Here is a 16,755-nt window from a genome sequence, read left to right as displayed (position 1 = left end):
GTGTTCCATCAATGCTAGGCTCTATTAAACGATTTGTCACTTGCAAAGAAAATAAACCCGAATATTATATCTACATACTGTTTTTGCACAGAGAATCCCTAGTTTCTAAAACAATACCGGCAATATTAAAACCTGTACTAGACCAAGCTGATCACCGTGTAACCTTAAAAGAAAGAAGCACCATCTGGACATGTAGAAGCTCTGAGCAAAGTGGGTCCACAAATGTTTGAATGCTGACCAAAAGAGAGAACGTGTCATCACCTGTCATCTCAAAGGATTTTGGGTCATTTTGAGAAATCAGGTGCAAACGTTGTGGCTTGTATTGTGACTGTTGATGAAACATGGCTTCATTACTATGACCTAGAGAGCAAACAACAGTCAATGGAGCGAACGTGCAAAGGTTCTCCACAGCTAAAGAAGTTCTGAACCCCAGCAAAGAAGGTTCCTGCCATTGTCTTTTGAAATATGGATGATGTAATTCTTACCAAGTACTTCAAAAAAGGTGACAGTGTTATTAGCAGCAGTTTATTCAACAGCTCTGAAGGAGGTACTGAAGCTTTTGCAGGACAACGCACCTGCTCTTGAAAACCAACAGAAAATACACAACTTGGAGACTTTCAGTGTCTGCCTCACCCACTCTATTCACAGACCTGGTCCCATCTGACTATTTCCTATTCCCAAATTGAAAGAAACACTTGAAAGGAACAAAATTTACCACAGATAATGAAATCATATCTGCAGCTGAGGATAAGTTTGTGCAATAAGGGAAAGGCTTTTTTTCAGAGGATTGCAAATGATGCAGCAGCATAGAATAATGTGTAAGTTACATGTTTCTACCTAAATTCTTTCATGGTGATTATCACAACTTTGCAGCACGCCCATGTCTTTTAAATCAAGAGAGCGAAATGTATCGTATTTAAAGAAAAACAACAGCAAAGTGCTAAAAGAGATGAAAAGAATTCAGAAAGGTATCTGTATCATAATTACTCACCACTCTAGACTGGCAGATAATTTTAGCAATTTCAGATTTTGTAAGTTCACCAAGAAGTGTAACAATGACCTCTCCAGAGGCATCAGCACTAGCTTCGGCATTGAGCCATTCCGACACACTGACACTCTACAAAAGACAAATATAGCTATATTAATTTCTAATTATGATACTCTCAATAAGTTAATATGCTGCAGACAAGGAGGAAAAGCACTGAGTGCCTGGAGTAATTAAAAAAATTTTTCTTATACATGATTTTTTTTTTTTGAAATTTTTTATATTTCAAAGAAAAAGTATTTCAAATCAAAAAAGGTTTTAATTCACCTAAAAATCATGATATTAAAGCAAATATTCACACAGCCATTAATTTTATTATTATAAAAACATGACAGCTTAAATATTATGTTGAAATATCAGCTATTTCATAAAAAGATTTATTGACAATGTGTGTGTGTGTGTGTCCTGCCACTTAGTCTCCATAAGTTGAATTTACTGTTATCACAGAAGCATGACAGCATAATGTCAGATCACTCATTTCCGTATACTAAGATTTGAAACAGACTTCTCCACCACTTGGTAAGTAAAACCCACTATTACCATGAGAATCAATAACCATCTTAAATAACCTTAAACATAAATCTCAAACAAATCCAACTTAAACTATTTATTATATTTTATAAGCTTTAAATATTTAGGAAGCCTAATAACAGAAGATGGCAGAACAAGAGAAGACATAAGATCAAGAATAAACAACTCAAAAGCCCAATTCTCTAAGATGAAAAGCATTTTAACAGGAAACCTCAACCTACAATTGAAAAAAAAAATTAGTAAAGACATTGATATGGAGCATTGCACTGTATGGATGTTAAACCTGGATTCTAGGCAGAGAAGATGTAAGAAGATTGAAGGTTTTGAAATGTGGTACTGCATGAACAAAATAAAATGGACAGAAAAACAATCAAACCAGCAAGTCCTGAGAGAGATAAATGAAACAAGGACTCTTAATTAAATCAATCAAAATTAGAAGGGATAGGTGGTTTGGACATATACTTCGACATGATGGACTTGGGAAAAGAATAACTGAAGGCAAAATAGAGGGGAAAAGAAGAAGAGGCAGACCAAGGAAAAGCTTTCTTGACCAAGTCAAAGACAGCACGGGTTTGAGGAGTTACCAGAAGGTTGAGAAGACCAATGACAGAGCGGAATGGAGGAAATTGCTGCTGAGCTACCAGTCCCAAGACTGATGCAACTGATGATGATAATAACTTTTATTATATTATATACAGAGATAAGTGTTTATAACAAAATTCTGGTAAACCCTTTTTTATTGTATGGAAGTGAGATGTGGATCATAAAAACTATAAGAAAAAGAATGGAAAATAGACAAATAAAAATTCCTAGACAGAATAACAGTTTTATAGCAATTATAGTGTCTGCACTAATAGTTGTTAAGGAAAATAATCAATTTACTTCTGAATACAGGAGGCACCCTCTCTATATAACAAAGGAACATTTCTGAATCTGGACCCAGTAAATCATAACTTTCAATGATTTCTATTTTATCTCCATCTATTATAAATTCATTTAAATTGCTAGAAGCCATCACTTTTGTTTCGCTGATGTTTAAATTAAGCCCAGCTTTGTTCCTTTCCATCTTAACCATCAACCACTCCAGATCTTCCTTAATTTCTGCTATGAGGGTTGTACCATCTGCATATCTTAAATGATTTATTTTCCTGCCACCAATCTTAATTCCAGCAGGATCTTTGTCTAAATCAGCCATTCTCATAACATATTCACTATAAATATTAAAAAGGTAGGGAGACAGTATACAATCCTGCTTGAACTCGAACACTGTCTGTTTCTCCAAAGACTGTTTTTACTGAAGCTTCTTGGTTGTCATACAGCTCTATTATCAAGAGAATTAGATGTTCAGGTATTCCCATTGATCTCAATACAATCCACAGTCTGTTGTGATCCACACAATCAACAATCAAAAGCTATCTTATAATCAATAAAACAAATGAATACCTCCTTCTGAAATTCTCTTGTTCTTTCCATAATCCATCTCATTTTTGCTATTTGGTCTCTAGTTCCTCTAACTCTCCTAAAGCCTGCCTGTTCTTATGGCATTTCTCTATTCACATATGGCTCCAAACTTTGTCGGATCACTTTCAGCATAACTTTACTTGCATGTGAAATTTAAAGCGATGGTTCTATAATTATTACAGTTTCTGGCATTTGTTTTTAAGGAAGTGGAATGAATACTAGATGAATTGAATACCATTCAATTTAAACAGAACTTGGGTAAAATACTGGAGAGTTTAGTTATGGCACTCAGGAAAAGTTGATTTTGTGTTTCATGGCATGCTAGCTATTATACATTGGTCATGATACAGCAAGTCAAAGGTTAAAATTATATATGAGATATACAATTGACTCTCGGTGTAGTAAATACTGTTGTACACTATAGAGAACTTGTGGGAACCCACAAGTTCTTAGCCAGTTGGCCAGCTTGGAACAACAAAATCTACAAGCAGATAGAGGGAACTGCCATGCCCCCCCCTCTCACCCCCCCCTTGCCAATTTCTATATGGAAGATTTCGAAAAACGAGCCATAGACTCAGCCCCACTCAAACCTTCTATCTGGCTAAGATATGTAGATGATGTGTTCTCTATTTGGCCTCATGGCCCAGACACGTTAGACTCCTTCCTCAGTCATCTCAATAGTCTACATCCAAGAATCCAGTTCACTATGGAAAAGGAAAAGAACAATTGTTTACCCTTCCTAGACACCTTAGTCACACGCCTGCCTAATGATACACTTACCTTCACCGTATACAGAAAACCCACACACACACAGGCAGATACATTCACAAACTCTCCCACCACCACCCCTCTCAACAATATGGCATTATTAAAACTCTGACCAAGAGAGCCCACAATCGTTGTTCCAGTGGAACCACCCTCACTACTGGGCTTAACCACATACACAGCACTTTCCTCTCCAATGGCTACAGCGATCACAGTATCAAAAAAATAATCAACTCCTCCCCCATTCCCCGTCCTTCTCGTCAACAAGATTTTAAAAATGCCATCACCATACCCTACATCCGTGGCACATCCGAAAAAATAGCCAAGATACTAAAACAGTACAACCTACACACAGCATATAAGCCCCACCGCAAACTTGCTACCCTTATCCGTTCTACGAAAGATCAGCTCCCTCCTCTCTCTCTGCCTGGAGTTTACAAAGTACCCTGTTCCTGTAAGCTGGTGTACTTTGGACAGACAGGCAGATCAGCATCCATCCGTCTAGAGGAGCACAAGTCTTACATCTTCAAACACAACTATGGCCATTCAGGCTTGGCTGACCATGTTTTGGACACCACCCACAGGGTATCATGGAAGAAAACCACCATGCTCCACCATAGCAAATTCAAGAAAGAGAGACTTTTCTTAGAAGCAGCAGCAGCTCTCAAAAACCAACCAAATCTCAATAAATACGGTTGCATTAAGCTTCCGAAGATTTGGGAAACACTCATCACCAGAGTTCCCACCTTACATTCCAGGCCACCTACTACTGCCCTTAGAGGGCGCTCTACCTAGATAGGACTTTAGCGTCACCCACGTGGTTGGGCTTAGTATTGTTTGTTATTTGTGTATATGTTACATTAATTGTTTTTGTAATCCCTGTAGATGTCCTAGTGACTAGGACGAAATATAGGAAGTATTAAATTCTATTTTAATTCTTTTTGAGTGTTGTAAAAAATCCATTAAGCCTCCAACATGATGTCCTCACAGCACTTAAGCCTCTACACACGTAAACATGGTTGTAGAGTCCATAATTTGTCTAAAATGAAAATCAACTTTCATCGGGACAATGCACCTGCCCACAAAGGCAATGGGAAAATTAAGGGATCTGCACTATGAATTGTTTGAACATCCGCGCTATTCCTCAGGTTTGGCTCCCTCTGACTTCTATCTCTTCCCAAAACTAAAACTCTTCCTTGCTGGTCAGCATTTTTCTTCGAATCAAGAGGTGATTGCAGCTGTAGAGGGGTACTGTGCAGATCTTACTGAGAACCACTACAGGGACAGGATAATGGAGGTGGAGCATTGCTGGAATAAACGTATTAGTCTTAAAGGAGATTATGTCAAAAAGTAAAATTTTGAAATTATAAATTCGTTTTTTCATTGTTAGGCTGAGAACTTTGCAGACCACCCTTGTAATGTTCACAATTCATAATTTATGGAAACACAACACACGTGTTAGAATAATTACTTTACTTAACATTAAGCAAGTAACAATCAATGTTTGGGCCTCTGTATTGAGGTCATCATCAGGAAAACATACATATGTATAAGCTACATGATGCTGCACTATCCAAAAGTAAGATAAATCTATAATTATTTACCCTAGCCTGACCGCTGGTGAGAAAAAAAACTACATTAAACAATTTCTAAAGTCCTTTTATATTGAGATTTTCTTCTGTCTGGGGTTGTTCTGGGTTGAAGATGGGTCCTCCACATTCATGGAATAATTAATCCATCATTTTTGTTCAGATTTCGATGATGTTTCAGCATTTCACAAGCTTCTTTGAATTTTCTTTTAAACCAGGTTTTGGTGCAATGCAGGGATTTATTTCCTTTCCACTTAATTCTGTGGCATGTTTGGAGTGTGTGTGTGTGGGGGGGGGGGTCTGATAGGCCTGTTTTACCATAGTGGAGGTATTTAATGTGGCATTTGTGTTCATCTTTTCTGATTGGGATGGTGCGTCCTATTTTCCCTATGTAAGATACATTGAATTTATAAACTCCTGGGTGGGCAAGGTATGGAAGAGGATCTTTGGAGGGGCTAAGTAAATTTCTTAATTTTGGCAGGGTTCGAAGGTTGTCTTAATGTTGTATTAAAGTAGTGTTCTATCTATTTTTTCTGAAATGCCCCTAATGTAGGGTATGGCTATGGCATTCTTGTAATCTTTTTTTGCTTTTAATAGTATCTTTATATAGGATCTTGTGAACTGTTTTTTTTATTGTAGCCATTTTTTTACAAATGTTTGGTTAATTATTTCAAATTCTTGGTTCAGAGCTTGTTCATTGGAGTAAATTGTTAGGTCTCTGTGTTTGAGGGTGTTGATGACTCCTAGTTTTTGCGTTGGATGGTGGTATGAATTGGCCTGTATGTGTAGGTTTGTGGTAGACAGTGAAGGAGAGGCAGCCTGAGGGAACACGTGTGATGAGCATGTCTAGAAAAGGAAGAGCATTGTTGTTTTTGATTTTGATGGTGAAATGGATACGTTTGTGTCGTTTATTTAGGTGGCTTAGGAATGTATTTAATGTTTTGTGGGGCCAAATAGTGAAAATATCATCAACATATCTGAGCTAGACTTTGGGTTTTAGACTGGCTGAATCTAGAGCTCTTTGCTCCAAGTCTTCCATGTAAAAGTTAGCTATTGGAGGGAAAAGTGGTGAGCCCATGGCTATACCTTCTTTTTTGTAGGTAAAAATTATTTTGCCACATGAAATACCTGGAGCAGAGCACATGGGCAAAGAGGGCCATGATATCGGATGAAAATATGTTTTGTAAGAGAAGAATAGTATCATTGATCAGGACATTAGTGAAAAGGGCAGTTACGTCAAAGCTGACTAATAAATCTTCATTGTTGAGTATGAAGTTTCTAACCTTGGGTTATAAATCCAAATAATTAGGACTGTCAATTCCTTCAACTATTGGACATAGTGGCATTCTTTTGTGTATTTTTTGCAAGCTGTATGTTTGGGGAGCATGGGCATAGTGCAGGATTGCTTTTTGGTTGTTTCCTCTGGCATGTGATCACTGATTTGATTAATTCTGTTGTTTTCTTTTTGATGTGGTTTGTAGGTTTGTAATTCACCATTTGGTATGCGTTGTAGTCAGATACCAATTGGTTCATTTTTTCCAGGTATGCTATCCGTTATAAATACAATATAAATAAGAAAGAATTTTTCTTGAATCTGCTTCTGCCTTATGAAACTATCTTAACATCAATAAATTTGGTTGTATGCAAATGCCCCAAATTTGGACATTTCAGCCAAAGACACCCAATTTTTTAACCGACTAGAGAGCACTATTTAGAACTTTAGGCCTACTCTCAGTTGACATACTTCATCTTCGTTACTTATTGTTGTGCCTGCATGCATGTATCTTATGTTTTTTATTCCGATGATGGCAGTTTGACTTTGCCAAAATATTGGAAGTATTAATTAAATTTATTTCAGTGAATATAGCAATCTACATTGTAATATCCTTAAAAAAATACAGCTATGAATAGTTAACGTATAAGCCTGACCGCCAGAGAGAAGCACTAACAGAACTATGGCGATAAATAATCAAGAGGAAAGCAATCAGGAGAACATACAAATCTGCAAGGTGAGAAGACCATTAGAAGCCTGAAATGTGGAAAGGTTGCCAGAGTAGATGATATTTGATCAGAAAAGCCTCAAATATAGAGGCATAAAAATTTACAGTGGCTACACTGCATAATTCACAAGGTCTGGTCATAGAGCTGAATGTGGAAGATTGGAGTGGAGCTATCATAGTTTCCATCTCTTGTATTGTATTTAGTCTCTGACTTCTCTCATTGCTGAGAAAGACCTCTACCTCTAATGGGGGATACAGCTGGGTCAACATGGTAATCATGTCCATCTTGGGAGAGGATATTTGTATATATAAATGCATATGAATGAATGAATGAAGGATGTAACAAACACCCATCGCCAAAGAGGGATTTGAATCCATAGTCTTTTGGCTGAAAGAACAGACATGCTAACCACTTGCCCCTCCCACCAGCAGGTGTTTGTGTGGGGGGGACATAAAACAATAGAATTACAAAGGAATTTTTTCTAATGAGTGTTCTAGGTAAGATTTATGAAAGCATATCTGGTAGGAGGCTAAGAAAAATGGGAAGAGAAATTTAGGAAAGAACAAGCTGGGTTCTGGTCAAATAGGGGTTGTCCAGGATCAGATTTTCACTTCGCAACAAATACTAGAAAATAATGGGAATATAACAAGGTTCTTTACTTAAGTTTCGAGGAAAAAAAAAATCAACTAACATTTTTTTATTCCTTTATAGGGAGTAGGCAAGGCTGCTTGCCCTATCTAACTTTTGGAGACTGAGTGGGCAGTTCAATCTCCACTAGTAGCCAATCAGAGATAGCTGGCCCAAGGCTATCACTAATTTAAGCAGCATGCAGTGAAGAGATGGCTAACAAGTGCTACCATTATGTGGTCCTTAATATTAATGCAATATTTTCAATATCTGAAAGAGTGTGGGTTCTACGGTCAATTTGCTCGAGTTTATTGGCAACTAGAATAGAACTCATGACGCAGTTTCTTCGGGTGGTCTAGCACTGAGGAGTGCAAACACCACTTCCAATGAGCTAAATAAGCTCCACTTGTTTTGTATATCTTGAAAAAGATATATACAAAGTGCCAAGAGAGAATCTTTTCAAAATTATACACAATAAATGGAACATTATATAGAGCAATACAGTCTATATATAAATTGTAAGTCAGCAGTTTTGAAGGAAATACAGGAAGATGGGTTGATGTAAAATTAGGTGTTTGCAAGAATGCACAATATCTCTGCTGTTGTTCATCATTTATGAATCACATTATGAAGAAAAGTGGCATTAAAACCTGATATCAAAATCAGCTCTTTCCTCTATGTAGATGATATTATACTCCTAAACAACTTCAAGTGAGTTTCAAGGATTCTTAACCTGAACCGAATACCAGCTGTAACAAATTTAGTATGGAAATCAGCAATTAAAAGACAAACATAAGAAAATAGGCAGGAACAGAAAACTTCAACTGCATTCTCAATGGCAAACCCATAGAACAAGTAAAATTAGCTATTTAGGCACAATTTTTAGTGGAGATGGAATTAAATATGGAAATAGATAACAGAATAAGCAGAATGGTATGGTGCAGAGTCGACTCTTTTTCTCCAATCAGTAGGTCGTGGGTTCAAATCCCACTACAGGCACAGATGTTTGTGAATGTTTACGTGTGGTAGATGAATTTCCTCAGCTGGTGTGAGACCACTAACCCACTTAGTCAGGGCCTGAAAAAGTTCCATTTTTGGTTTCTAGAGCAGAGTTCCAGATTACATAAAAAGTAAATAAAAAATATTTAAAAGAAAATCTTAGTCCACCCATGGTACTAATATATCATGGGTTTACACAACCTTTTGTGGTGGGAGTTGTATAAAATAAATAAATAAATAAATAAACAGACACACACACACACACACACACACACACAAAGGCTAAGGAATATGTTACCAATCTGTTTACATTTTAAACCATTTTTTTATCCATAAGATGGTGGGAGAAGTATTATATTACTGACACTGCAATCAAATTATTATATGGAAAGGACTTGTTTGCTAACAGAATGACAGTATGTAGAAAACAGACATGTTAAAAGCTTTGCTTCTTGGAGAGAATAGCTTTCAAGCACAACTAAGTGAATTTTGAATATAATTTTGAATTAACAACCTACCATCCATGATGAGTTTTCAAGTCAATAAAAACACGGATGCAAAGTGCTCATTGAAATTATGTTCAGATATCACTGAAACAACATACAAAGCATAAATGGTTCACACATTTCATTCATATGGATAGATGGGTGGTTAAAGAGAGAAAACACTGTTTTGAAAAGAGACAATTTTTATTTGAAGACAATTAAAACTGGCTTTACATAATACGGAAAGAGAAAGAAATTTAATTTAATATGGAGAGAGTAAATTGTCGTTTTCAAGTCCCTAATTTCATAAATTAATAACAGCCTTCAAGTTGGTTCACAATATGTGTTGCAGTTATATTTATACTTCTACCAATACAAGAATCTAAAATTAAGTTATAATACCTGTGTTCTTGCAGAATAAAATTGTTAAATAATACTTTGTTGCTGAGTTCATAATTCAGAATGTATTTTCTATTTTTAAAAAATTATAGCAAATGGGAAAAAAGATGAAGGATTAACTCATATTTGAAGCTAAACATACTTGTGAACAAGTGGCAAAAGTTGCATACCTATCATGTTTGACCAATATGTTTCCGACTATCTCCCAAGAGGTTATGGACTGAAAGATCTATGGAAGAGCTGAAAAACTGTGCTTATTCCCACTAAATATTACACTTTTGAGGGTATTTATTCTATGAGAACTAATCATTAATGAAACACTTTTCTTCATTTTCACATAGAAATGTATGAATTGTTACTTTTGTCTTTATGGGTTCACCTCAAAGGGCATTTTTTCTAATATTATTCTAAATACAAATATTCAAACAAGACACATTCTTGGTTTAATAGACTATTATATCAGATTGTATAAGGTTCAAATTTAGTTAATCGTGAAGAAACCTCTATATATATCATATTAGGAATTCAAAGACCTCTCACACATTCACATCTTCTTTGGATAGTACTGAAAATATAGGACTTGAAGTTACATTCTATGCTCTCTGAAACTAAATGTGCATTATGTTGGTACAATGAAATGTTTTCATCAGGGAACTAAGTTAAAGCGTGAAAACTCAGATACTGAAACAAAATTATAGACAAGAACATCAAAGGGAATAATGTGGACAAGTTAGCAGACACTCTACAAATATACTATCCTAATATAACTTGTTACCAAAGAAACAAAAAATCTCGTACAACAAATGAGATGCTCCAAAATAAAATAAGGTGATTTATTCAGATAGTAAGGCTTAGTAAAAGAAAGGAGAAGCTAGAGCATTTAACACTAAATGGAAAGAAACATAAACACAAGTGATAAGTTCAGTATGAATGAGGATTGTTGGAAGAAGCAAGAGAGTGAATATTAGTAAATTACCTAGATACAATAGAAATCAATTTTATTTATTTATTTAGTGTATGGGAAATACAAGAAATTAATTGAGCAAAACTATACACAGACTGTATAGTTTTCTATAAGATGGATGGCCTATGGTTGAAAGTGTTTGGTATCAGAAAGCTGGAGAAATAATTAACTGGTCTTAGAGATAGGTGTTGAAAGTTTTTTTTTTTTTAAATTGGTTATACTGTAAATTTAGGTTGCCAAGAAATTATATTCTTGGTTTTAAATCCTTTGCCTAAGTGTAAGCAAACAAAAAAGGTTACATGTAAACTTCACAACTTCTAACTCTAATCCAGAGTATTTTAGTAATAAGGTGTGACACCTTCTGACTATTTGTATATGGAAATATGACTTCTGCATTACTTTAACCTTGTTATCACCTCTTGGGTCTGGCTCCCACTGATGAGATCTCAATAAAGTTTGAAACAAGTCTGGGTAGTGACCCTTCTCATAATGCATAACATTACACATGCCCATAAGGATATATGTGCATTGCATTGCATTATGGGATACTAAGGCAACTGATGTGACATCATTAGCCTCTATATAAAGTAACCCTGTCGTGAAGTTACTTCATGCGCAAACTTTTTTTTTGTTTGCTTACATTTGGATAAAGGATTTAAAACCATGTGTTGAGGCTTAAATGCTATGAGGACATCATGTTGAAGGTTTAATGGAATATTTACAGCACTAGGAAAGTATTAAAAACAAATTTTAATGCTTCCATTATTTTGTCTCAGTCACCGAGACATCTTCAGGGATTACAAATAACTCTTGTAACACACACACACACACACTCAAATACAACACAATACTAAGTGAAACATGTGGGTGACTCTAAAGTCCTGTCTAGGTGGTGTGCCCTCTATAGGTGTTTGTAGGTGGCTAGGATGAAAAGTGGAATCTCTGATAATTAATTTCCCAAATTTTAGGAAGTTTTATGCAACTGTATTTATTTAGATTCAGTTGATTTCTAAGTGCCACCACCGATTGTAAAAACAGTCTTTCTTTTTTGAATTTATATGGTAGAGCATATTTGGTTTACTATGGTGGTTTTTCTCTGGGAGATCCAAAAATGGTCTGCAAGGCCAGATTGACCATAGTTACAATTTCAGATGCATGATTTGTGTTCTAAATGGATGGCTGCTGATCAACCTGTCTGTCCGAAGTAAGCCAGCTTGTAAGAACAGGGTACTTTATATACTCCAGGCACTGAGAGAGGAGGGAGCTAATCTTTGGTAGAATGGATAAGGGTAGCAAGTTTACGGTGGGGCTTAAAAGCTGTGTAGAGGTGGCACTTTTTTAAAGACCTGGCTATTTTTTCTGAAATCCTTTTGAAGAGATGGCTGGAGAACATGTTTCATTTAGTATTATTACTTACTTATTTCACTTACATTAATTACAAGAGTTATTTTTAATCCCTGAAGATGTCTCAGTGACTGAGATGAAATATTGGAAGCATTAGAATTGGTTTTTAATTCTTTCCTAGTCCTGTAAATATTCTATCAAACCTCCAACATGATTTAAAACCAAGAATATAATTTCTTAGCAAGTTAAAAAACTTTCAAGATCTGAAAGTTGGGTTGAAAAAATTCAGTAAACTCTAGAGAATAGGCAGCATCAATGGAAAAATCAGAGCCTCTATACTAATGGCTTGCAAAAAGTTAGGCAGGTTTGAGCACGTTAGTAGTTAGAAGGGAGACAATCGTTCGGTGGTGTTGGCACATTCTCCCTCGATGAGTCTTTGGACTCCCTGGGGGTGTCACATAAAAATAATAATAATAATAAAATGAATATACTGAAAAGGAACTTGACACTGTTAGCATTCAAGATACATTCTTGAATGTAACTTTCAATTACTGATAAGTGATTGATACCATGATGAAAAAAAAAAGACTAAACACCAAGATCTAGGTTGACTGATGCAGTTAGAAGTGCCTTAGAACATTAAAATAAGATCTGACAATATTAGTGCCCACATACAGATTAATTTGGAAGAAAATTACTGATAGGCAACTAGTAATGATGCAAATCAATAATGCAGAACTTTCATGGTATCTACCCTTTGCAATACTTCAAAAAATTATGAAGATACTTTCCAATTTTTTTATGATTTATTGGATTACTTTCATATTTATCTCTATTCTGTATGACTTCATTTCCTGAAATGCATCTTGGAATTTTTATTTTTCAATTTTTTTTTTATTTTTTTTTATTTATTTTTTTTTTACAGATAACTTCTCTTTTTTCCTTTACAGGCTCAGTAAGTACCTTAGGGTCTTTCTGAGCCTGTGATTTGTGATTTGAGCCTAGGTATACGAATGAAAATTTGCAAGGCAGATTCTCAAACACTTCCATTTAAGGAAATTTTTCACCATATATTTTATCTTTTTAAATTTAATATTTTAAGGGATTTTTTTCTTCAAGTTTATGTTTAGTACTTAATCATAATATTAAATATTAAGATATAAGCTTACCCAAATACATGAATTGTGATGGGATAATAAACGAATGTTGTGGCCACAGCAATCTTTATAGAAAGTGCAACTTGAATACATGCTACAATAAAAAGATATAATAATAAATATATAAAATAAATAGATTATACACAATATTTATTTAAATTTGACTGGCAACTTAATAATTTTGTGGTACTTGACAGTTAAAAAAAATTCTCTAATTTACATCTTTAGTACTTATTTATTAACTTTTTATTATTTCTGACTAGTCATCTAAAAGTGCCATAACAACACAAGTGGGTTAAATGCAATAAATTCAGAACTACAGATATATTCTTTATAACATATTTGACTATGCTTTTGATATTCACTTTGATACCATTGCAATAGCACTTATTAGGTGGTCATATGGCAAGACTGAGTGAGCAACTTTTATGAGTTAAATGGTTTTCAGAGGATTTATTTACGGCCACTTCACACTGAATTTTTAGTGTTGCATCAATCAATCAGCATATATTAGTTAGATAAAATACTTTAAGTAATTGCTTAATTAAAAAAAAAAAGTGTAGAAGAAAAAATTCCTTGTTTACTTAGCAAACAATACCATTAATGTTCAATACTAAAGGATTAAATGAACAATAAGTTTTTATTATTCTTTAAAACAAGTTGTTTGAGGAAAATTTTTTAATATGGAAGATATAATAACTAAATAGATTTACTTCTTACTTTCAGTATTTCACAAAGTTAAATTGGCAACATCAGGGGAACAATATACTGGTAAAGATTACATGAATGCAGGCACACTATAAGTCACCTTGTGGACTTATTCAAGCCCACATTGTAAAGGATGGCAATGTTTTTTTTTTTTTTTTTTTTTTTTGACCTGAGTTTCAAGGATGATTTGATTTGAGGGAAGAATGTTGATTTTTGGTGATTTTTAGGGAGGGGGGGAAGGAAATCCACTGGCTAAAGAGTATCATGGATGATTGATTTTAGTGGAGAGGCGATGTAGTCTAGATGGTTCCAGCTCTATTTGCTAAAGTTTTAATAAAATCATGCTGTTTGGAGGAATGATAGTGTCAGAGGAGATGGATGTACCTATCAATGTGGGTGAGTATGTAGGAATAGAATAAGTCAATGCTAAAACAGAACAATCCTATATTCAACTATGGGACCAGATGAAGAGCACATCATCAATGCAGTATAGTTCTATTATGGGTCTGAGTGGAGTGGAGTGGAGTGGAGTGCAGGCTAACGTAAATTTTTCAGGTGTCCATGAAAATATTAACAAGGGAGAGGGCTCCACAGCTGTAACTTCAATCATTTTGTAAATTTTTCCCCCTCCTTTACACATACCAAGTAAAATAACCAACATTCATGGAAAGGTAAATAAGGCAGATGTATTAGGAAGAAAGAGTATGAATAAGTTATATCATTTCTTTTAGTAGGATAATAGTGAAAAGGCAGGCTATGTTAGAACTAACCATGATGTTCCTTGATGTGTTTCTTCCTTGAAACAAAAATATGAGTAAAATCTGATGTTTGTGTAACTATAACAATAAATGTTAACATATCAGAAACATTGTTCCAAATGGGTACTTAAAAGAATGAATTGAAAAATCAGATAGATTTACTCAAATCTTTTCCTACTTCAAACAGCTTTCTTATTTTTTAAATGTGTTATTACTAATGATGATGGAGTGCTTAAGGGTAAAAGCTGTATAACTAAGAGGAAACCTCCATATAGCCTTTAAAGGGATGCAGAGAACCGACCAGGGTTTCTGAGCTAATGTCTAACTGAATGAAAGAGGATGGGCTGGCAATTTGGGATTTAGCTGACCAAACTGTATTCTTATTGGCTTAAATCACAAATCAAATGATGATACAACATGACAGAATTTCATGCTGGCTGGATGTTGCCAAGTTAAACAAGCCCCCCCCCCCCCCCCCCATCACCAGAGCTCAAGATCGGTACTATCAACACGAGAAGCCTGAAGAGCAAAGAAATGGAGTTGGCTGAGGAATTGAATAGTACTAGATCGACACAATAGTGGTGACTGAAACAAAAAAAAAAAACTGGTGAGATCTTTCTAAGCAACAAATACAAAATGTTATATTCAGGCAATATTAATCAGGGAAAAGACGGAGTAGCCACAGTAATCAACACTAAATATGAGGCTAATCTTCTTGAATAGCAGGTGATATTAAGTAGAGTGATGTGGGCAAATATCAGAATGGGGAACTGGACAATGAGACTCATTTCTGCTCATTGTCTTTATGTCATTAATGACTCATTAATGGAACCTTCTATGGTCCCATAGAAGGTTCCATTAAGATAGAAGTGGAGGAATTTTTTGAGGTTTCAGAGAAAGCAAATGAAAAAGGAAAAGATCTAAATAGAACAGTAGGAAATGATTGTCAGACATACAAAAATATTTTGGGAAAATTTGGAGAAAAGAGCAAAGATAATGATAAAGGCAAATAGCTGTTTGATTTCTGCTCAGGACATGGACTGGTTATTACTAACACAATGTTCCAACATAAAAATGTGCACAAATTCACATGGCGAGAAGAGGTAAGGAATAAGAAAAGTCGCATTGACTATGTTATTGTTGATAGTGATGTTTTCTCTTTGGTGCAGGACACTAGAGTGTGCAGAGGATTTGAAATTGAAAGTGATCACCATTTAGTCTTGAGCAGGATAAAATTGAATTTCATATTGAAAAGAAGAATATGTAAGAAAGTTTTAAAGCGAATAAAAGTTGAGCAGCTCTCAGATGTGACTGTAGACTAAACTGAAGTATAGGAAGATGGTTTGATATTAAATCTGGTGTTAAACAAGGATGTACATTATCCCCCTCTGTTATTCATTATCTATATGGATCACATTAAGAAGGAAGGTGGTATTAAACCTGATATCAAAATTGGAGATGTTAACCTCAGCTGTTTACTTTATGTAGATGATGTTAAAAAAAAAAAAAAAAAAAAAATCAGCTAACGCCTTTATATTCCCGTATACAGGGAGTAGGCGAGGCCATTTAGCCCTATCTAACTTTTGGAGTCTGAGTGGGCAGATTCAATCTCCACTGGTACCAATCAGAGACAGATGGTCTAAGGCTATCACTAATTAAGCGGTACTCAGTGAAGAGAGACGGCTCAAATGTGCCGCCATCTCGTGGTCCCTAACCCTAACACAATATATTTAATGTCTGAAATAATGTGGGTTCTACGGTCGATTTTCTTGAGTTTACAGGACGAAAAACCCGAGTTTCCGGGAGGAAAAACCTGCTTGCCCGTGCCAGAGATCGACTAACTCGGGAACCGGTCAAAAAAAGGCTTAGAAAAATTTCCTCTAGTCACCGACTAGACTCGAAACCAAGTCTTCCTTCGTGCG

General features: G+C 35.3%; 1 protein-coding gene across 2 annotated transcripts in view; it reads right to left on the bottom strand.

The window, feature by feature from the left end:
• LOC150097552 (uncharacterized) overlaps nucleotides 1-16,755 on the bottom strand; it is a 468,344-nt gene that overhangs the window by 52,106 nt on the left and 399,483 nt on the right. For both annotated transcript variants that reach the window (XM_090407136.1, XM_090407137.1), the window contains exons 22-23: nucleotides 13,380-13,461; nucleotides 992-1,117 (exon numbers count right to left, since the gene is read on the bottom strand). In XM_090407136.1, coding sequence (XP_090263262.1) covers nucleotides 992-1,117; nucleotides 13,380-13,461 — 208 coding nt within the window. The remainder of the gene's footprint in view (nucleotides 1-991; nucleotides 1,118-13,379; nucleotides 13,462-16,755) is intronic.

This window comes from Typopeltis vanoorti, chromosome 17 (genome assembly GCF_054136105.1).
Source record: "Typopeltis vanoorti isolate ZY-2024b chromosome 17, IOZ_Tvanoo_1.0, whole genome shotgun sequence".
In the NCBI taxonomy this organism is placed as follows: domain Eukaryota; kingdom Metazoa; phylum Arthropoda; class Arachnida; order Uropygi; family Thelyphonidae; genus Typopeltis; species Typopeltis vanoorti.
The sequence above is the reverse complement of the archived record's forward strand: the minus strand, read 5'-3'. Positions and strand labels throughout refer to the sequence as shown.